At 38.5% G+C, this 23,194-nt stretch overlaps 1 protein-coding gene across 1 annotated transcript in view; it reads left to right on the forward strand.

Annotated features, from left to right (window-relative positions):
- Positions 1 to 1,767, forward strand: part of MBOAT2 (membrane bound glycerophospholipid O-acyltransferase 2) — a 216,846-nt gene extending 215,079 nt beyond the window's left edge. The window contains exon 13 of the mRNA XM_084622613.1: positions 24 to 1,767. Coding sequence (XP_084478739.1) covers positions 24 to 249 — 226 coding nt within the window. The 3' untranslated portion in view covers positions 250 to 1,767. The remainder of the gene's footprint in view (positions 1 to 23) is intronic.
- The last annotated feature ends 21,427 nt before the right edge of the window (positions 1,768 to 23,194 follow it).

Genomic DNA, 23,194 nt, shown 5'->3' on the forward strand with positions numbered 1-23,194 from the left:
TTTTCTTCTTCTTCTTTGTTTAGCTCCTGGTATTTCTGTCTTCACATTGCCTGCATCTTAGTGTTGTTGATATTGCCATTGAAAAGAACTCAAAAAGGAAGTATAGAACAGGAAAGCATCAAGTCCTCATGGCCCAAAAAACTAGAAGAAGAAGAAAATGTTTTGGGACAGAATAGTTATTCCACAACAAATAATAGTTTCGATCAGAAACGAGAAATAACCTGCAGATATCCAGCACTAAAGCAATGATTGGGAAATACTATGATGAATATATTTTGTATGTTTTCAAAACCCATTTTTAGCACCTTTTAAAGGGGTTTGTATTTGTTTGCAAAGGTGTTTAGTAAGAAAAGAATGCTGTTGCCTAGGGAATATCATATACAATAGTAAGACTGGAAACAAAGCAAATTAACCCCTCCTATGCCATGTCCCTGTGGGTCATGCCTTATATGAAAATATTACCATTATTTCAATGGGCACTCAGGACTTACAACATATGTCCATAGGGTCAGATGTGTGCCCCTTTGCTGAATGTACGTTGTGTATTCCAAGGCACTGATGGGGTGGAAAACAGCTGTGTCAGTCTAAATTAACACATGGAAATTAATTTTTCCAAATGAATGACTTGCCTTAAACCCTCTATCTACTGAAATATTGTTTCTAAGTGGTAATTTCATGTTTAATATTATGTGGAAACTGTATAATGTTGGGTGCTGTTTTAAAAAAAGACAGGACTATGAAATGGGAAACTGTTGAAAGGTTGTGAATCTTTTAAAAGGTATTGCAATAAACATCTCAGTATTTGGAGGGTTTTCTTATATCTCAAACTATTACAGTATGTTGCGGAACTGTAAACGTTACCAATGCCAAATTATAGCTTAGTTTGATAAAGAGAGTCTAATTACAAAGAGCCCTTCTGAAAGGATTTTTTTAAAACTAAAGATTCACCTTTTTTGCCAGGGCTAATAGCTCTGTTCTAGGTTTATTTTATTTTGTTGTTTTTAAAAACACTAAGTGGACTTCGAAGCTAGAGACAAAATGGCAGCCATAGTAGAATACAGATGAAGACACTGTGCAAGCCACCAGGCTTTCAGTGAAAGTGCTTCTTACCCTCAGCTACCGGAGTTCCTTATTCTAGCACTTAAACATTTTACAAATAGTGACTTTTTAATCTTTAAGAAGCCCTTCTGAAGTTTCTCAGACATAAAACGGTTAGTTGAAGGTGCTTACCATATCAAATAAATATAACAAGATTACCTTGAGGTTGTAACTCAAGTTAATAGAAAACAAAAGATGAAATCATATGTCAGCCAGGCACTGTATGCTTTATCTTGATAATCCATGGCCCTTCACCCTAAAATGCCTGTGGGCTTTAAGAAAAGCTTTTTTTTTTTTTTTTTAATTAAGATTTCAGATGCAGAATTCACACTACACTTTTGGGTAAGATTATGGGAGAAAGCAATGTTTGGGAATGTGAGACTGATATTTCATTTTGAAATTATATCAAGGAAGTAATGTGATAATATCTGTAACAGACCATTTATTGTGGTAATGGCCTCTGCTAGAGAAAAAATATGTTTAAAGGGCTATGTTTTTATTTGCTTATATTCTGTATTATTTTCATATGATTTTTAGTAAATGCAAACTCTGTTTATCCACATGTTGTTTTAACTTTGAAACTTGTACAAAAAATGCCAGAGCAACAGTAATGAAACTTATTATCAAACAACAGGCAAATGAGGTGAGTAATAAATTTCTTGATTTATATTTTGGATCCTAAAAACTTCTTGGTTGTGCATCTTCCAACATTAGTTGACTGAATATTGTGAATGAGTACAAAAAAGGCAGTTTTCAGCTTTTAGGGACACTAACAAGAAAAAATATAGTCTTCTCGTCATCTAAATGTCAGAAGGCTTCTTCAGCTCAGTTTCCACAGAACCTACTCTTGAGCTGGGTCAGAATTATGTTTTTCTTCTTTGGAAAGTTCAGCATCTGGGTTTTGGCACTCTTCCCAAAATGCCAAGGAAGATGAAGACAAGCTTCTCTTATATGTGGATATTAGCACAAATCTATCAATCCACACAGCTAGGCAGAACTGAGTATACCCTGGATATGTCTACACTACGTTAAAAACCCCATGGCACCGAGTCTGAGTCCAGATCAGCTGACTCAGACTCCTGGGGCTCAGGCTACAGGGCTAAAAATAGCAGTGTGGGTGTTTGAGTTTGGACTGGAGTGCAGGCTCTGAGACCCTCCCCCCTTGCAGCGTCTCAGGGTATATCAACACTGCAATATAAGACCCGTGGCTGGCATGGGTCAGGTGACTCCAACTTAGGGGGCTCAGGCTGTGGGCTATAAAATTGCAGTGTAGACATTCGGAGTCAGGCTGGAGTCTGGGCTCTGAGACCCCTTCACGGGTGAGGATGCCAAAGCCTGAACATGTGCACTGCAATTTTATAGTCCTGCAGCCTGAGACCTGCAAGCCCGAGTGAGCTGATCTGAGCCAGCCAGAGCTAACCCAGGGGTCATATTGCAGTATAGACATACCCTGAGAGAGCAGTTAACTCTGCACTTCAAAAATGGCTTGGATACTGGCAGTCCGTGTAATTGAAAATGATCACCCTTAAAAGAAAATGAACAGATTTGTAAACTCCTGCCATAGTTATGCAAACAGACCACTCCATCCACTGGGCTATGGTTATCATACCTTGTTTTTCCCAAACACATCTATCTTTTCACATTGTATATGGCTAAGGGCAGGTTGATCTATCTTATTCCACACAAAATGGATCTTACCCATAAATCTGTAACATCGCTTGCATTTTTTCTTTCTGAAAGGATATCAAACTAAACAGGAGACTAGTCAACATTGTACACACTTCTCAGCTTCTTTTGGTTTGTCCCTTTCTGTTGTTATTGAGCTGGGTCCCCTCCTTCAGAACCTGGGCCCTCTCCCAAATGGCATAGAGTCTAATCTGGCACTTCATATACATATCTACATGTATAAGCACTACATATGCAAACAGATTTGCCAGGATGCCAATGCAATACAGTCTTTATTTGGTAGCCTCAAACCAAAATGTCTCCTTCTCCCTTAGTAATCTGGTATTTTCTTTTGGTATGCACGCCAGTAGACATCGTCACATTTAAAAATACATTTGCCATTAGTTGTGCATTTGCAGTAACAAGAGTGAATATCCTGTAGAAGAAAGCACTCACAGAATTAAGCAGGCTTCTGATGCAAATACAATTTGTGCTGGCCCTTACCTTCCTGGGGAATTGGCATAGATACAGTATCATTTCATACTTGGATATGAGGGAGTATAGATAGTTAAGCAACTATGTACATGCACCAGTTGAGCACTATCTGCAAGATTCCTAGCTTTGAATTGGATATAGCTGTCTGCTTCTGCATTTAATGTCATATTTATCACTCTTGATTCCAATTTGGAATTTTGAAATTCCACAAATGTTACCACTGCTGCATAAGAAACAAAAGATAATGAATCTCATTAGTCTTGGGTAGAATTAGTACCCTTAGAATTTTATCTCTTTGTATTATGCTCATTTGTGAACATGAAAATATATAGGGCCAAATTCTGCTCTTAGATGAGAATACCTCCTATTGATTGCAATGGGAGTTGTGTATATTTATTTCAGGGCAGCCTTCAGCCTTCATGCTTTATACTGTTGCTTTCTCTGCTTTTTCTTATTTACTTTGCTATAACAAATTAAAAATACTGCACCAAATTCTGTGTGTGAATTAAGTTAAAGAGCAGCCTTCAGTAAATTTAATTATTTAAAGATTATTCAGATAAGAAATATTTAAGTACAGTATTTCACTTTAAAGGCTTATGTAATCATTTTAGATGACTATTTTAGTGATATTTTAATTTAAGAAGAAATTTGAAGTTTATCAGATACAAAAGTCACCTGCTTTTAAATATTCAGTCTCATTTTATTTACCACCTCATATACACATTAGATGAAGGATTATATTGGATTCCAATTAAACATTTTTATGAGGGCTAAATATAACTCATCCTTGTTTGTAATGTTATGGTGCTTTGTAGACAGTTGCATATTGAGGACAGTTCTTCTGGGCACTTAATGAAGAGCTAATGCTCATTTTTAAATGTAGTATCCCTCATAGTAACTGTTCACTAATTATTTTTAATATTTTACACTTATGCATTCATTGAAGAAAAGAAATATAAAGAAGAATACTTTGAGTGGTGCCTACTACTGTCACTAGAGTGAAAGATCTGTTAGTTTTAAAAATGTATATAAATCCTGTTTTATTCAGCCATAGACATTCCTTCAACGGACACTTATCATACGAGATTTCTGCACAGGTAAAGTTTTTTTAAAGGGACATGTGAAAAGATATTTTCTTTAAAAAATAGTCTTGTCTGTTTCAAATAACATCTTAAGAGAGAAGATGTTCAAAGAGAGGTGCATATAAATAACTGTATGTGCCCTGGTGTACACACAGATTTTGTATAAGCATTTTGGTTAAGAGTGTGGCTATTTTACCAAAATACATATATGGTAACACCTAGTGTGGACTCCATTATACTGCTAGTTTATATAAAAGTGCTTATAACACAGTAGTTTATTCCTCTGCCCTTAGGCGAATAAGCCATACCAGTATAAAATCCTTTATATCAATTGAAGTGCATCCACACTGGGGAGAGAATTATACCATATTAATAATACTGATATAGTTATAGTGGTACAACTGTTAAGTAAAGACAAACCTAGGTACTAAGATATCATGGGTGAAATCCTGGCCTCTTTGAAGTCAATGGCAAAACTCCCATTGACTTTATTGGGACCAAAATTTTACCCCATGTGTGCAAAATGTATATCAGCACACACATATGGCTACCTCTTCTCCATGTGTGCATGCAAGTATCTGAATATGGGCCTACATCTAACTTTAAAAACCTGGCCTTAGATTAAAACATAAAGAAGTTTAAAAGTATAATGTAATTTCCTCATCAACAATTACAATGTTCGTTAAACTTTGCTTTGTAACTGTTTAATGTTTCTAATTCTCATTGGGGTTATGTGAAATCAGCTTTGAAAACTTCAAAGTTTTTCCTAAAAATAGATGTGTTTTCAAATGAAAAATTGCAATGTTGCCTTTTTTATTGAAAATTAACCAATTTTACAAAATCACAATGAAATGTGAAGTTTTCAGATTTAATGGAAAATATTTTACATCCATAGTTCTCATGCATTAATATTCCAGTTGAATACAGCATTTAAGTACATGTTTAGCCTCAGATATGTCCTTAACCCCATCCTTATTCAGCACAGCACGTAGGTATGTGCTTAAATCCAACTGAAGTCAATGGGACTTAATAACTGTTTGTTTGAGATGAAGAATGTGCATAAGTTCTGTGCTGAATAAGGATGAACTTAAGTAGGCACTTAAGTACACGGCTAAACTGGGGCCTTCCCCAATGATGTGGTGTTTCAAACAGAGAAACTGAAGGGGATGATTAATAAAGTAAACTAAAATTACTTTTTAATACTTTAATTTCATAGATTTCAGATTAGATTTTTGTATTTCTTTGGTTACCAAAACCTGCATTTCAAACCTATTTGTATTCCCTTTAACAATATTTTAAAAATTCTTTTGGAAGGATTTTGGTTACAGAAGTGTGCAAAAGTAAGCAAATAAATGTACCAGTAAATTGACCAGTTCATCCTCTTGTATCTTTCTCCAGGCTATTAGTCTTCAATGGATTAGGCCTGGTTTAGTATTTTAAAAATTAAAAAATGACATGTTTTCATAATTTATTATGTATATCCTTATAAAATTGTGAAAATGCAACACTCTGGACCAAGAAACTGTTATGGTCTGTGGTGTGCATAACCATATGTAAGTGTCTGTATAACTATTTACACAAAACTAGTTTGTCCCCTCGGATCATATATCATACACCACTGGATTAAGTTCTGTTTTTATGCTGTTACTTCAAAGAAAAGATAAATTAAACCTCAGAATGTCAGTCACATTAAGGTCTGAATAAAATGTATGAAAGGACTCGACTGGGCTGTGGCCTAAAAAAGGATCTCCTGACCAGTATCCTAAAGTGAAAATATAACTGTTAAGCCAGAATCCAAATGCAAAGTAAAGGTCTCAGCTGAAGTTTCAAAACAATCTCCACTTAAAAGATTGCCTGCAGCCAGTCTTTGAACACAAAATTTGACTTCCCATTGCCAAATTATTTGAATGGAAAACAACGTAGGGCTGCTTTCAGATGGACCTTTTCCAACTGCTCCATCAGAGAAGGGAAGTGAATAAGGAAAGGAGATTTTGGAGAAAGAGGTTTCATTCACTGAGATATTGACCTGGCATGGGAACTAGACTGAGTCAGGAAGAATCACCCAACTTGGATTTATGGTAGAGTTCTTACCAAAATTTACAATGTGAGCAGACACTGTTGGTTCATCCAGGGTTATGATTTTAATTCTCTTTCCTCCAAACCCTGAAAAGGGTTTGTATGTCCAACTAATTACAATCACAGCTTAATGAAACAGAGTGCCCAGTACTGGAAATCTCTAAACAGTATGGCATTGCATATCAATGGTGCAGCAACATTTTGTCACAATGGGTTAAAGAAAAGGATATTTGCCTACATGTTTCTTTTTTGCCTTTTTATGTGTTTCAGTTCTCTTAACTTTTTTTAATTAACAAGTTTCTCATTTCATACACATTTTCTTGTCCAGTGATATTGACTATTTCTATGAAGAGTCTTCTGACATGTCTTAGAGTGACAAATGGTGTAATATGATTTAGTAGTGACTAGGTAGTTATTTTTAAATTCCAGACCTCAAGAGTATTCTAGATCAGTTAGAAAAGAAAATTCCAAATGTATTGAATGGAAACTAGTTTAAGTCAAGATGGGTGAACATAGCATTATTCAAACAATATAAGATGTTGTAATAAATTATTCAATTTAAGAATCTAAAATATGAAATTTAGTTCTCTCCTGTCTTGGTTACACATTCAAAGGTATATTATTTACCTCAGTGCAAACGTAGTTATGCACCCAAATACCTAAACATAGAGTTGAGAAAATAGGCCTAAAAGTGGATAGTTACGAGTATTCCTCAACTTGCCTTTTCTGGTTCAGAATATAATGCATTGTCCGTGAATTTCATTTTTATTATTCCAAAATATATATTTTTAAAAAATTGTTATTTTTCAACAGATCCATAAACCTAGATCTTGGTGTATGGTAAATTAAAATACCACTGTGTTAGTTACACTGTGATGTGATATTTTAATAATTACTCATTTCTAATTTGTCTCAAGATTGCTGCACAGGTAGCAAGCTGTTATGTTTTAAAGATGTTTTTAACTTGCATATAAATGTTTTCTAATTTGTGTCTTTAAAATCTGATTAAACAGTAGTTTAAAGAAACCTTGAATTTGTTCTGCTAATTTCATTGGTGTCTTAAATAACTGCTAAGTAGTAAAATTATTCAGTGCATTGCAGCAAACCATGAGATCTAACAAGCTAAGTAGACCCTTTGCTAAAAAAGAAATGTTTTCTTCACCAGAGGATCAGACCTCTGATACCTGAACTATTCAACACTACAATAAGACTATCTAACAATGTTAAAAACAATAATTAAGGAATAGTAGGGGTGGATGAAGAGCCTCCAAATAATTTAATTCAAACTGAATATTAAGGGTTATCGATTTTAGGAATATGGGATAAGGAAAAAAACTATAATGGAACTAATAGGGGGTAAAATGTGAGCTATGATGGCCAGTGTAGTTAGGATGGCATCAACACCAGCCTCACAGTAATAGTGAGAAAGAACTGAGTTTTTTCACCGAGTGTCTGTGTATTCTTCAATAGGAGGTAATGGCAAAGTGATTCAGGCAGCACTGACTGGACATGGTACATGACTAGATCCTGGTAGCAGGATCACAGTAACAGGCAGAGAAGAAAGGAACGCTGTGTGTGTATATATAATATTTATATATAAAAATTTTGTTTTTATGGTGTCTGTGGAAATTTCACAATAGTGAAATACCCCAAATGAGTTAGGGGTGACTTCTAAATACTTGAGCTACATGACTGAGCCTAAATCGACTTTGCAAAGCTGTTATGAAAATTTACTAGGCACAAAATCAACTGACCAGTCATTTGTTGTGTGGGGATTAGTGAAAATGACCCCACAAAAAATTGTATTGTTGTAGATATGTTGGACCCATAGTAAAGTGAAATATCCTTCACATGTGGGTGAAATAAGACAATCACTGTGCTCTTGAATTAACTCACTGGATTTATGGCTCATTACAACAATCTGTAACACACTAGCCTCCTCCCCTGTGACTGCAGAGGTGTTAACTGGTCACTTCACCTAGAATAGTCTCTTACAGTATGTGAGAGACAAGGTGGGTGAGGTAATATATTTTATTGAACCAACTTCTGTAGGGAGAGAGAAGTTTTCGAGCTTACACAGAACTATTCTTCAGATGTGGGAAACTTACCTGAAGAAGAGCTCTGTGTAAACTTGAAAAAAAGCTTCTCTTTCTCATGAACAGAAATTAGTCCAATAAAAGATATTACTTCACCCACTTTGTCATTTAATATCCTGGGATCAACACAGCTATAACACTGCATCTTACAATGTGTGTTAACTACTTGTGCTAAATAACTTGTTCTGTAAGTTAGCTGTGACACCAAGTAAGTTTCCCAGACGTGAGGAAGAGCTCTGTGTAAGCTTGAAAGCTTGTCTCTCACCAGCAGAAGTTGGTCCAATAAAAGATATTACCTCACCCACCTTCTCTCTCTAAACCAGGGGTGGGCAAACTTTTTGGCCTGAGGGCCACATCGGGGTTCCGAAACTGTATGGAGGGCTGCGTAGAGAAGTCTGTCCCTCCCCAAACAGACTGGCCCCGCCCCCTATCTGCCCCCTCCCACTTCCCACCACCTGACTGCCCCCCTCAGAACCCTAGACCCATCCACCTCCCAGCTCCTTGTCCCCTGACTGCCCCCCCCAGGACCCCACCACCTATCCAACCCCCCCCTGCTTCCTGTCCCCTGACTGCCCTGACCCCTATCCACACCTGGAGTCCCACACCTATCCAATCCCCCTGTTCCCTGACCGCCCCCCAACCTCCACCCCATCCAACTGCCCCCTGTTCTCTGAATGTCCCCCAGAACCTCCTGCCCCTTATCCAACCCCCTGGCTCCCTGCCCCCTTACCATGCCACTCAGAGCAGCAGGACTGGCAGCTGCGCTGCCTGGCCGGAGCAGCCACACCGGCGCACTGCGTGGTAGAAGCTCGCAGCCCTGCCACCCAGAGCGTTGGCAGCATGATGAGCTGAGGCTGCGGGGGAGGGAGGACAGCAGGGGAGGGGCCAGGAGCTAGCCTCCCCAGCCGGGTGCTCAAGGGCCAGGCAGGATGGTCCAACAGGCCAGATGTGGCCCACAGGCCGTAGTTCACCCACCTCTGCTCTAAAAAATCATTTTACAGACATGTAAATATATTTGTGTGTGTGTATAGTAATTACCCCAAACAATGAGTGGGTGAGCAGAATTTTGTAAGGCTGCTCCAAATCCAGCCAGTGACTGGTTGGATGACACTCTCACAAAACTTTGAAATCTCCCTCTCAACCCACCTAGGTGGATACATTCCTGAATATGCAACAACCCAAATATCTTCAGCTTGATATTTTGAAATAGCCTCACTCAAATGGCTCAACATTCATATTGTTTAACAAACTATTTATTTGGTTCACCCACCCCAAAGAAATAGGATTGTTAAAATGTATCTCAAATGCATCAGAGCTTCAGCAGTTTTTGCTCTGGTATTAGGACTTACCTTGTCCTTGTTGGCTAACAATAATATTTAAAGCAGATTTGGACAAATGTTGGTCTTTGCCAATATATATTGTTGTACAAAATGAGCAGAACCATTGATACTCCCCAAAGGCATACTGTTTCCAGCTTAGACATAATGAAGTCCAACTACAGGCATAGGAACACAGGACTTAGCTTATATATTTGTTGGCAGACCTATTTGTTTAATTTGTAAACACCTAGAGGGTAATAGGATTATAAGGAATAGCCAGCATGGATTTGTCAAAAACCAGTCATGCTAAACCAATCTAATGTCCTTCCTTCACAGGGGTTCCTGGACTAGTGGATAGGAGGGAAACAGTAGACATGAAGAAGTATCTTGATTTTTTAGTAGGGTTTTGACACAGTCGCATAACATTCTTGTAAACAAACTTGGGAAGTATGGTCTAAATGAAATTATTATAAGGTATGTGCAAAACTGGTCAAAAGACTACTTAGAAGAGTAGTTATCAATCATTTGCTGTCAAACTGGGGGCACATGTCAGGTCTTCCAGTCCTGGGTCCAGTACTATTCAGTATTTTCATTAATGACTTGGTAATGGAGTGGAAAGTATTTGCACATGACACCAAGCTTGAAGGGGTTGCAAGCACTTTGGAGGATGGGAATAGAATTTGAAGTGACCTTTACAAATTGGAGAATTTATATGAAATTGACCAGATGAAATTCAGTAAAGACAAGTGCAAAGTATATTTCATTAGGAAGGAAAAATCAAATGCACAACTACAAAATGGGGAATAACTGGCTAGGCAGTAGTACTGCTAAACAGGATCTGAGGTTATAATGGATCATAAATTGAAAATGAGCCAACAATGTGATGCAGTTGCAAAAAAGGCTAATATCATTCTGCAATGTATTAACAGGAGTGTCACACACATGGGAGGTTATTGTTCCACACTACTTGACACTGATAAGGCCTGAGGTGCAGAACTGTGGACCAAAATTGGAGAGTCCAGAAGAGAACAACAAAAATTATTAAAAAGTTACAAAAAATCTGAGCTGTAGCTTTTATTTGTTCTGGAAATGCCTCATCCACCTCTACCTGATTTGGTGATCTGTGGTAGATCCTTACCATGACATCATGTTTATTTTTCCCCCTTTTGTCTTCACCTGGAGACTTTCAACTGGTTTGTTTCATCTTTTTCCGGCCCTCAGAACAATTGTGTACATTTTTCATGTAAAATGGAACACCTCCCTTCCTTCCCCCCTCCATGTCCTTTAGGAATAAGCTATATCCCTCTATACCAATACTCCAGTCATGAGATTTATCCCACCAAGTATGGCATCTGTGATGCCAATTAAGTAATAATTTAGCTTATAGACTAATACTTCCAGTTGTTTCTGTTTAGTCCCCATATGCCTTGCATTTATGTACAGATATTTAAGATGTTGAGCAGATCTCCACTGTTATCCCCATCCTTGCTCCTATGATTCTATTAAAAAGAAAAGGAGTACTTGTGGCACCTTAGAGACTAACCAATTTATTTGAGTATGAGCTTTCATGAGCTACAGCTCACTTCATCGGATGCATACCGTGGAAACTGCAGAAGACATTATATACACACACAGAGACCATGAAACAATACCTCCTCCTGTCCCACTGTCCTGCTGGTAATAGCTTATCTAAAGTGATCATCAAGTTGGGCCATTTCCAGCACAAATCCAGCAAAATTTGTGCTGGAAATGGCCCAACTTGATGATCACTTTAGATAAGCTATTACCAGCAGGACAGTGGGGTGGGAGGAGGTATTGTTTCATGGTGTCTGTGTGTGTATATAATGTCTTCTGCAGTTTCCACGGTATGCATCCGATGAAGTGAGCTGTAGCTCACGAAAGCTCATGCTCAAATAAATTGGTTAGTTTCTAAGGTGCCACAAGTACTCCTTTTCTTTTTGCAAATACAGACTAACACGGCTGTTACTCTGAAACCTACGATTCTATTGTAATTTTCCACTCCCTCTCCATCCCCAGCATTTATAGAATTGTAGGATTGGAACGGACATCAAGGAGTATTCTAATCCAGGCCCCTGTACTCATGGCAGGACTAAGTATTATCTAGACCATCCTTGGCAGGTGTTTGTCTCTAACCTACTCTTAAAAATTGCCAGTGGTGGAGATTCCACTGTTACAAGAGATTTTTACCTGCTTTGATCCTGAAAGAAGATTGCAGCACCCAGGATAGGGAAAGGCATAAAGATACTGACAATCAGAGGTGGGGGTGAGAGACATCCTGAACAATTCATCTCTCCCAATTAGCATAACAAAGGCAGTGACAGCATCATAATGCTTTAGTTTGCAGAGAACAGTAGTTAGTTTTAGATTTGAGGCTTTAGATCACTTATAATTAATGGTAGTTTTACTAAAAATCCAAAATGGAGGCCACACTGATTTTATATTAGAAAACATCAAAAATGGAGGACACAGACTAAATTGACCAATAGCAGATCAGAAAGAAGGTTAAAATAAAGTTCAAACAGGGATGACCCAACTCACTCCAAAGTACCTGAAGGGAGAGGTTAAGAGCAGGAGTAGCTAGAGTGACAGGCAGAGTTGATTGGTTGAACAGTTGCCACCCACACAGGGAGGATCAAGGGGAGGATCCATACTAATTACCAACCAATCAGAGAAGGCCAGAAACTGAATATAAGGACAGCTGACAGGTTGGTGTATCTGAGAAGAAGAAGAAGCAGCAGCAGCAGCAGAAGAAGAAGAAGAAGAAGAAGACAGCAAAAGGAGAACAGAGAGTAGAGAAAAGCAGCAGCAGAGGGAGAAGATCGCAGGCAGCAGTAGCAATAGACAGAACAGAAGCACTGAAACGATACAGCAGGATTATAGAAGACGTGTAAGTCTGATTTTTATGATGATTCTTAAGGAAAGACTGGGTATGCCTGAAAATAAAGCTGAATGCCTGTTTCTGAGTGTGATCCGTTTGATCACCGTTCACAGAATGGTAATCTTAACTACTCAGTGTTTCTTTAATGTTATATTGTAATGTTATTTTATACATGTGCATAGGGTATTTGTAAGCTACATTGTAATGAGTCTAATGTTATTGTATTAAAGGCCTTATGCATATGTCTGAAAGGGTCAGTATGTACCAATAATGCAACATTGTATTTGTCATACAGTTGGTGTAGTCTTCTGTGCCATTTGAATATATGATCTTTAAGTGGAATGTAATTGTCTTACTACCTATTATATCCTGTAATGCTTGCTTTCTTGCTTATTGAATATACTGTAATTGCCTAATTGTCTCTTAATAAATAAGACTTTTCAGAGAATTGCTGCTTGTATGTCAATCCTTTGAGCGGAAGGCTATATCCGTGTCCTCCCAAGGGTCAGCAGAACTAGTGTACTCTGGGGAGTCCTCTGCAGGTCAGAGACATACCCCCTGGTAATACCCTGGCATTTCCTCTAAGGCAGTTCACTTTCTTATTACCCCTCTGGGCAGAATAAGTTGACAATCAATTTATGGTTATAGGGAGTCCAGTGTTGGGATGCCTTAAGTTTAAATTTTGGGGTAGCAAATTGGCTTCCCTGGGTGGGCTTGAGGCGTTAGTTTAAGATAAAAATGCCTCCTATTGGATAGAAGGATGAGTGACACCAAGCATTACATTTTCTTTTCTCCCTTCTTTCTCATTCTTTTTACCTTTTTCTGCTGTTTATCTTAAAAACCAGTTTTTCATGAAGCATGCTAAGGGTAAGTAACTAAAGGTAAGTGAAAGTTTAGATCTAAAAGGTACCTGGCTAGGAATTGTTGTTTACACTGCTGCTGGAGCCATAATCCTAGTAGAATTAGGAAGCCCAGGTAAATGTTTAGGGACTGGTGGAAGGGTCAGTATAGTTGTGATCAGGCTATTCATTAGTTCAGGCCATCATACCCAAGTGTAGGGGTCGTTATGTGCCGGTGAATAGCTAAGGTCGGGCCACTCATTAATTCAGGCTGTCATACCTTAGCACAGGGGTCGTCATGCCCCGGTGAGCGGCTAAGGCTGAGCTGTTTATTAGTTTGAGCCATCAAACTCAGAACGCAGGGGTTGTCATAACTCAGTAAACAGCTGCCGTCAAGATCACAGCAGGTATAGTGTTGTAGGTTAGATTTAGAAGATACAATTGTAGGTACAAAGCAAGGATCACAACTCAAATTTTCACCTTGTAAGTCATTTGAGTCAAAGTGAAAAAGCCTAGGTAAATGTTTTCAGGCCGGAAGAAGGGCAGTCAGACCCACAGGAAACAGAATCGGGCACATAAGGCCTAAGGAAGGCAGATTCTGGGGTCAGACACCAAGGATAGGAAGGCCTTGGAAGAACATAAGAACGGCCATTTTGGGTCAGACCAAAGGTCAATCTAGCTCAGTATCCTGTCTTCCAACAGTGGCCAATGCCAGGTGGCCCAGAGGGAATGAACAGAACAGGTAATCATCAGGTGATGCATTCCCTGTCTCCCATTCCCAGCTTCTGGCAAACAGAGGCTAGGGAGGCAGACTTTATCTTGCAAACTCAGAGAACAGGGTGAAGCACCTACAGCAGAAGGCTTGAGAGAGGCAGGATTTATTCCAAGAGTTGAAAAAGTGAAATGAGTAGAGTATTAGAGATTAAGGATTAATAGTAAAGTTTTTAAATAAAAAAAAGGGGATAGGGTGATCATATAGAAGTGAGATTTTGAAGGGCTAGCAGCAGTTTGTAGGTTTTGAGGAAAATTACCAACTCAGGTGTGGCTGGGGTTGTAATCATACCCGGAGACCACTACCTGGCCAAGCAAGTAACCTCAAAAATGACAGCAAAAGGGAAACTGAGGCACCATAGCATTTTAGAAATAATGTTAGGAAGCAATTTGGAAGATTTTGCTAGAAAGGTAGGATGTGGTCCTTGGAAGGAAAATGTGTTCATTGGGCCTGGTGCTTATTAGGAACTCTGCAGGCTATGGGACCAATGGGTTCAGCCTAAGAAAAAAGGCTTTTTCTCAGGAGAACCAAGTAAGAAGGAGAAAAAACAAGCTGCCTTGCAAGGGCTCCAGCTTATAGCTGGAACTCTAGATGCAGAAATGGATACGTTATTAAAAGAAATACAAGAATTAAAAAAGAAAAAAAGCTTAAGGATGAAGAGTTAGCTAATTTAAAAATAGAAACTGATACATAGTTGCTCTCAATGTTGACTCAAACAGTACAAATTGTGGAGTCCCAAAATGAGCTAAATAAAATAAAAGAAGAGGAAAAGTCAATGAAAGAAGTTGAGGAATGGAAGCATAAAGCAATGGATAGGCAAGCTGCAATGAGAGTAATACTCTCAGATGCAGGTGAAAAGAAAGAAAGAAACCATGCAGCTTGTATAAATTTGCTTTTACATTCCAAGGTTGACTGTTTGTTTCACTCAGACTCCACAGAGTTTTCAAAATTCACCAGCTATTTGTCATATACATGTAAATAAGATGTGGGATAAAATGCCTAATAAGGATAGCATCATATCGTACATAAATGATATCCTTATTGTACAAAAACTAGGGAAGAAAACTTAGAAATATTAGATCAGATTTTACAAAAGATAAAGGAAACAGGGTTTAAGGTTAGTCCGGAGAAGGTTCAAATATGCCAGCAGCAAGTACATCATTTAGGAATAATGTTGGGACAAGAAGGACGATCACCAGATAAGCAAAGGGTGGAATTATTGCAGAAGTTACCAGCCCAGACAGATATATCTACCTTAAGGTCATTTTTAGGGATGGCAAATTTCTCAAGAGATTTTATAGAAAATTATGCAGAAAAAGCCAGTCCATTGTATAAGTTATTAAAGAAAGGTAAAAATTGGGAATGGGGATTAGAACAGCAGAAAGCTTTACTCATCTTAAAAAAGGATTAGTATAAGCCCCAGCTTTAGCATATGCAAAGGTAGGACAACTTTTTGTGCTCCAATTCGCTACCATTAGCACTGGAATGAGTGCTGTATTAAGCCAAGATCATGGTACAGGTCTTCGACCAGTAGCATATGCCTCTAAGATCCTGAATGGAGTGTAGAACAAGGATTCACTCCTTGTGAAAAAGAGGTATTAGCCTTAGTTTGGGCTTTACAACTTTGGGAATATTTAGTAGGACTATCCCTAGTGCTTCTTAAAACATCCCATTCTCCTGTGAGATATGTATTAACAGGAAAGATTCATGATGGACATGTTTCTAGCCTTAGATTAGCAAAATGGACATTAGCTTTATTGAAGGTCCCAAGTTTATCACCAGTTCCTTATGGTCTTATAACTGAAGGGGAAGAACATGAGTGTCCCTTACCAGAAATTCCTCCCAAAGGACCTATATTGTTCCAAGGTGGAGCAATCTTAAACAAAGTCATAGATATAGTAGATGTAATTTGGTTTGTGGATGGTTCTAGCTTTTACAAGAATGGTAAACCATATACTGGATATGCAATGTAAGAATATCTGATTAAAATTTTTTCAGGGACAATGCTCACCTCATTCGGCACAAGCTACTGAAATTGTAGCAGTGGCATTGGAAAATACATCAATGGATAAAACTATGGCTATTTTTACAGATTCTGAATGGGTATTGAGAGCTGGATGCCTCAGTGGCCAGAGGGGCATGAAATCAGGAGATTGTAAACCCATCACTCATGCTGAAAAGTTAGCTTATTTTTGGGATTTAGCACAAAGAACACAGCCTGTATTAATGGGCAAGGTAAAAGCCCACTGGAAGAATGTTGAAGGAGCTCAAAGGAATGAGAAGGCAGATGAACAGGCTAAAGAAAGAGCCAAGGAGGGGATAGCATGGCAGCCAAAATTCCAATTGGTCCCAATAGCTAAAATAGAAGAAAAGAAAATAGAACAGATCAATTTAGTAGCATTACAAAAAAAAGATCCAGAGATAAAAAAATTGGTGTAGAAAGGAAAACACCAGGGATGGAAAATTTGGCAGCATGAAACAAGATTGGCATTAGCTACTAAAACACATGACTTGGGTGAGTTAGAATTTAATATTGCTAATACATTACCAACATGGTTAGAAGTGCAAGAAATGGACCACCTTGAGATTATAGGAGCACTGGACAAACTGCAGTCTAATCTAACAGAGGCACTATGCAAGTACAGCAGTTGCTTCTCGATATTGCAAAGGCTATACTCAAGAAAGGTTATAATGCTAAAGTGCCACAGGAAATTAAATACATTATCTGGTCTAATGCCACCAAATTTGAAAAAGAAAAGCAGCAATGGTGGAAAATGGTGAATTTCACTTATGACCATGCTAATGAGACTATTGTGGCATACATACTTAATTTAAAGAATTCCAAGGAGGAAAGGATTCACTCCCTGATTCCTTTGCAAATGTTTGTGATCAATTCCCTAATGATGCCTATGGAAAATACCAAATGGGTACATGGAAGAGGAGAGCAATATTATTCTTTAAATTTACAAGTTTGTGTGGAGCAAGACAAATTGGGTTTTACCTGTACCACTGGAGTATGGAAGGAAACTCGTATATGTTTAGATCCCCATGAAGGAAAATGTAATTACCAGCTCCACCATCCTATGTATTTTCAAAATTCCGCTAGAATGGTTGTTAATTGTCACTGTCTGTGTGTAAGAATTTTATGTAAAAATGTGTTAATTAATGGTTTTTATCACATAGAACACGATGCAGGAGATAATATATGTTTATGTGCAGTCTTTTCTGTGATGGGCTGTGATATAAATATTACCCTGTCAGAAGTGGAAGTGCAGAACACAATGGCATCTTACTCGATCTATGACCATCTTCCACCTATTCATATATGAGCAAACTTCCAAGCATTACAACATTTAATGCACCATAAGGATATGGTTTATCACCTAAAGCAGCTTCAGGCTCAAGGAGTTCACGCCTTACTCACTGTACGTCATTCTGTGGGTCAAATCACAAAGGTGTTAAAAAGAATTGGTGATAAAGCCAAATCGTTCTATTGGTGGGAAGATCTTTTTACAACTAGATTGGGTGAATATAAAAAGGCTTGGGAAATCATGTTCCATCCAATTGTAATAATATTACTCATGCAGCTGGTTACAATTGTATACCTAGTAATTATATCTGTGTATGTGTGTAAAAAGAAATCTAAAGATTCTACAGTAATGCCTTTTGTAATATGTCAACCTGCATAACCACATTATGGGGGGGATGTTCAATGGTATTGATGTAACAATAATGTCAGATGCTTATTAAAGGTGGTCACATCTGTCAAGGAGGGGATATGTAAGGTGTTATTGGTATATGGTTATACTTTTGTCATGTACTATAATAAATGTTGCTGCAATTCAAAATGGAGTCTAAGAATTCAAGATGGTGCATGTGGCAAGAAAGGTTTGAACTCCATCTTGGTATCCTATCTTCATGGCATTTTCCCTCCAAAACTCTGTTTCTCGCCATAACTTGAGACAGACTGTGCCTCAGGAATTCACACGACAGAGAGCATATAAGGAACTGTCAGTGATGACACAGGGGTTGTCCACCATCTAGACAGCCAAGTCCAGTTTCTTTGCATGGGCATCAGATCAAGACTTCAGCTACTAACACCTGCCAAGGACTTTGATACTTACCTGATAACTGATTCCTGTATTCCATCAAAGGATCCAGTGAAGACTTTGCCATCAGCCCAGATCTGTTTATCTCCTGCTTCGGTAGTAGACAGCCAAATCCTCTGATGTTCCTGAGATTCTGAGAGGGTCCATCAGTTGCTGGTGATCTCCATCTGCAGTGAAAGACAGACAGTAATTGTTTTTTGGGCACTTAATAGTTTAACCAAGGGATGGTTTAAGGGTCTGGGCTTTATGCTCTTGCTGGAATCTGTTCTTGGATATTTGTAATAATCCCCTTAGTGGTTCTTCCTCCCCAGTTCTAACTACTCCTTAATAAATCTTCTTTCTGTTTAAGGTTATATTCTCTCTATCATTTATTTCAATGCAGCACGGGTGGGAGGCACACAGATTTCTAACTCTCCCAGTTGATAGATGCTGGTAGCAGTCGAACCTGTTATTTATATGTCACCTCCTTATTATTCTATAACAGAGATTTTGGGGTAACACCATTAATATTAAGGTGGGAAATGTGACAGTATATGGTATATGTTCTGGAGTCAAAAATCTAGGAGAGAACGGACTTGGAATAATGGGAATAGTTATTCTTACGGCACTACAATGCTCAATAGACTTAGAAAGAAATATTTTATGGGCAGTAGTATAAAAATAGGTAAAATAAAAATGTATAGGTATATATGTACATAATATTTTTTTTATTTTTATTACTTGATAGAGAAAAAAAGGGAAGAATAGAACAGATAAATAAAATGGCAGCATGGTTTGGGGAAGTGCCAGATATGAATGAAGAGGAAATGGGAAATCTGATGGATTACGAAGAGATCTAGACATGCCAGTAGACGAATTTATAAAACTAGCATAGGCAGATGCAACAGATGATGAAGAAAGTGGCATCTATAAGCCCAGAGAGGAAGGAATCTCTCCATTAATTGTATCTATGATATATCTGGACCATTTGACCCCATTCAAGTAATTGAAGCAGAAATTAAAACACTTTGTTATATGGATATTAGGTCATTAATTTCATTAATACAGTGATAGATATAGATATTACATGATATATGTCAGGAGACATGTATATGCTTACAGGACTATTGGGAGAACAGATAACCATTCCTTTAAGTATTCTTCTATCTATCAACCTAGGTATTAGATGGAAAGAGAATGTAAGATTTGGCAAACATGGGAGTCAGCAATAGAAGGCTTGTGGGAATAGATATAATAAAAAAATTGAATTGTATGATTGATATAAATGTAAAAGTACTGTGGAATGCAGGTGAGTAGAACAATACTTTTAAGAGAAATGAATAAATAAACATGTAGTACACTGTTTCTCAAATTTGCATCCATGGACGCCTGGGGGTCCCTGAGGATTCCCCAGGGGCCCTGCTGATCAACTCCTCCCCTCCCTCCCTCAACTCCTGCACGCTAAAAGTCCAGTGGCGCAATGGAGCTAAGGCAGGCTTCCTACCTGCCCTGGCTCCATGCCACTCCAGGAAGTGGCTGGCACATCCCTGCAGCCTTGGGGGGGGGGTGGCAGGAGGTCTCTGCATGCTGCCCCTGCAACTAGCGCCGACTCCACAGATCCCATTGGCCACAGTTCCTGGCCAATGGGAGATGTGAGGACAGTTCTTGTGTGCAGGGGAAGCGCATGGACACCCCCTAGACCTCTGCCTAGGAGACGCAGCCAGAGGGATGTGCCAGTCGCTTTCGGGAGCTGCCAGAGGTTAGTGCCACCCGGTGGGAGCCCACCCCCCTCACTCCCTCCTGCACCCCAACCAACCCCCCTGCCTCAGCCCAGACTCTGCACCCCAAACTCCCAGAGCCCGCACCTGAAATCCACTCCTGCACCCAAATTCTGTCCCAGAGCCCGCACCCTGCACCCACCTCCTGCACCCCAACCCCCTGCCCCAGCCTGTGAAAGTGAGTGAGGGTGGGGGACAGCAAGCCACATAGGAGGGGGGATAGAGTGAGCACAGGTGGGGCCTCAGAGAAGGGGCAAAGCAAGGACTGGGTGGGGGGAGGATTGGGGGTCCCCAAAATTTTAAAATAAAAATGGGAGTCCTTGGGTTGTTAAACCTTGAGAACAGCTGATGTAGTAGATAAAGTTTGTAAGTATTAAGTTTTGCAATAATAATAGTAACTATAAAGATGGAATAAGTTTAATGATAGCAGTAAGAATAGAAAAAGATTATGTAGACAATACGACAAGTGATAGTAATGGAAAAAATTATAACAAGTAATAGTATAATTACATAAATTAAAAATAATAAGAATACTTTTTGTTTCAAATAAATAGGGAAAAAGGAAAGTAACAACTAAAAAAGAGAGAGAGGTAGAAAAGAAAGAAAGAAAAAAAGTGAGAAAGACAGGAGAAAATGGCGGGCAATTGGTTCCAGAATCTCCCAGAGGCAAATGAAGAGGAAATATTGGACTTACTTGAAATGGAAAAAGAAGAATTATTAGATTTAATGGAAGAAGAAGGGAAAACAGTGAGGATAGTGGCATAGATACAGACAAGGGAGAGGAAGAGAATCTAGGCCAGGCGTTGATTTCTCGACTGTATCTTAACCCATCTGGAAGACCCTTAGTTCAATTGTTTTCAATGCAGCAGAGATAGGTGTCGGAATGTTATGTTAGCTGGACACAGGGTCAAGCATTTCTATATTGAACACCACAATAAACTTTGATTTAAGGCACTATGCATCTCAGGATATATACATGATTCTGGGGACAATAAGAGAACAAGTCCCCATGATTTTGACCCAGCCCATATCGATCACCATAGGAGCATGGCCACCTCAGTCCACCTCAGTCTGATGGACCATGGAGTGGCGTCCTATGGGATCATAGGAATAGATGTGATAAGGATGTTAAATTGTTGTATTGATGTGGGACACAGGGCACTGTGGAATACAGCTGTTTTTGCTTTTGTTTTTTTAAATTACAAAGTTGTATGTTATAATATGTATATTGTCTGTATTAGTCAGTAATGTGTATTAAGATAGTATAATGTGATTAGATAAGATGTGCTTTAATACATATTAGAATTAGAATAACATAATTAATAACTGGATTAAAATAGATATAGGAAGGATAAGTATAATGTAAATAATAGATTTTAAGAAAAGTGATTGTTATTAAAAGTTATTTTTGAAAAGTTTGTTATTACAATAGTGGGCAAAGTCCCATCTCAATAATGAAGCTGTTGCCAATAATATTGAGGAATGTGTTTTTACAATTCCAAGAATAGAAAATAAGCCAAGGGTGATAAAAGTGGTAATGGGACCTGTCCAAATTATAGAATTCATTGCACAAAATCATATTGATAGAACATTTATTACTGATGATGCCCATAAGTACAATATTTTATTTGATGCTAAAGGCAAAGGAAATGTAATGGCCCAAAGATGTGGCAAAAATTTACCACAACCCTCAGAATGTACATAGAAATCTCAGGAAGGGATAGGTACAATACACGGTAGAGCATTAAGAGTTGGACTGTGGGAGTGTGCACTAATAGAAGGATTAAAAATGATTGCAAGCTCACCAAATCTCTTGATAGGTTCAAAAAAGAACAGTAGATTCAGATACGAAAACTATACGTTGGATCAAATCCAATAAAATGGCTAATGTCAATAGTATTCAAGAGTGTGCTTTTACAATTCAAAAAAATAAGCTCAGAGTAATAATGATTATAATAAGAACAGGAGTACTTGTGGCACCTTAGAGACGAACAAATTTATTAGAGCATAAGTTTTTGTGGGCTACAGCTCACTTCATCGGATGCATAGAATGGAACATATAGTAAGAAAATTATATATATATATATATATATATACACACACACACATACAGAGAAGGTGGAAGTTGCCATACAAACTGTAAGAGGCTAATTAATTAAGATGAGCTATTATCAGTAGGAGAAAAAAACTTTCGGAGTGATAATCAAGATGGCCCATTTAGACAGTTGACAAGAAGATGTGAGGATACTTAACATAGGGAAATAGATTCAATATGTGTAATGACCCAGCCACTCCCAGTCTCTATTCAAACCCAAGTTAATGGTATCTAGTGTGCATATTAATTCAAGCTCAGCCGTTTCTCATTGGAGTCTGTTTTTGAAGCTTTTCTGTTGCAAAATTGCCACCCTTAAATCTTTTACTGAGTGGCCAGAGAGGTTAAAGTGTTCTCCTACTAGTTTTTGAATGTTATGATTCCTGATGTCAGATTTGTGTCCATTTATTCTTTTGCGTAGAGACTGTCCGGTTTGGCCAATGTACATGGCAGAGGGGCATTGCTGGCACTTGATGGCATATATCACATTGGTAGATGTGCAGGTGAATGAGCCCCTGATGGCGTGGCTAATGTGATTAGGTCCTATGATGGTGTCACTTGAATAAATATGTGGTCAGATATGGCATCAGGTTTTGTTGCAAGGGTAGGTTCCTGGGTTAGTGTTTTTGTTGTGTGGTGTGTGGTTGCTGGTGAGTATTTGCTTCAGGTTGGGGGGCTGTCTGTAAGCGAGGATTGATCTGTCTCTCAAGATCTGTGAGAGTGAGAGATCATTTTTTAGGATAGGTTGTAAATCTTTGATGATGGGCTGGAGAGGTTTTAGTTGGGGGTTAAAGGTGACAGCTAGTGGCATTCTGTTATTTTCTTTGTTGGACCTGTCCTGTAGCAGGTGACTTCTGGGTACTCTTCTGGCTCTGTCGATCTGTTTTTTCACTTC

This window comes from Lepidochelys olivacea (assembly GCF_965140295.1).
Source record: "Lepidochelys olivacea isolate rLepOli2 genome assembly, chromosome: 3".
Taxonomy (NCBI): Eukaryota; Metazoa; Chordata; order Testudines; family Cheloniidae; genus Lepidochelys; species Lepidochelys olivacea.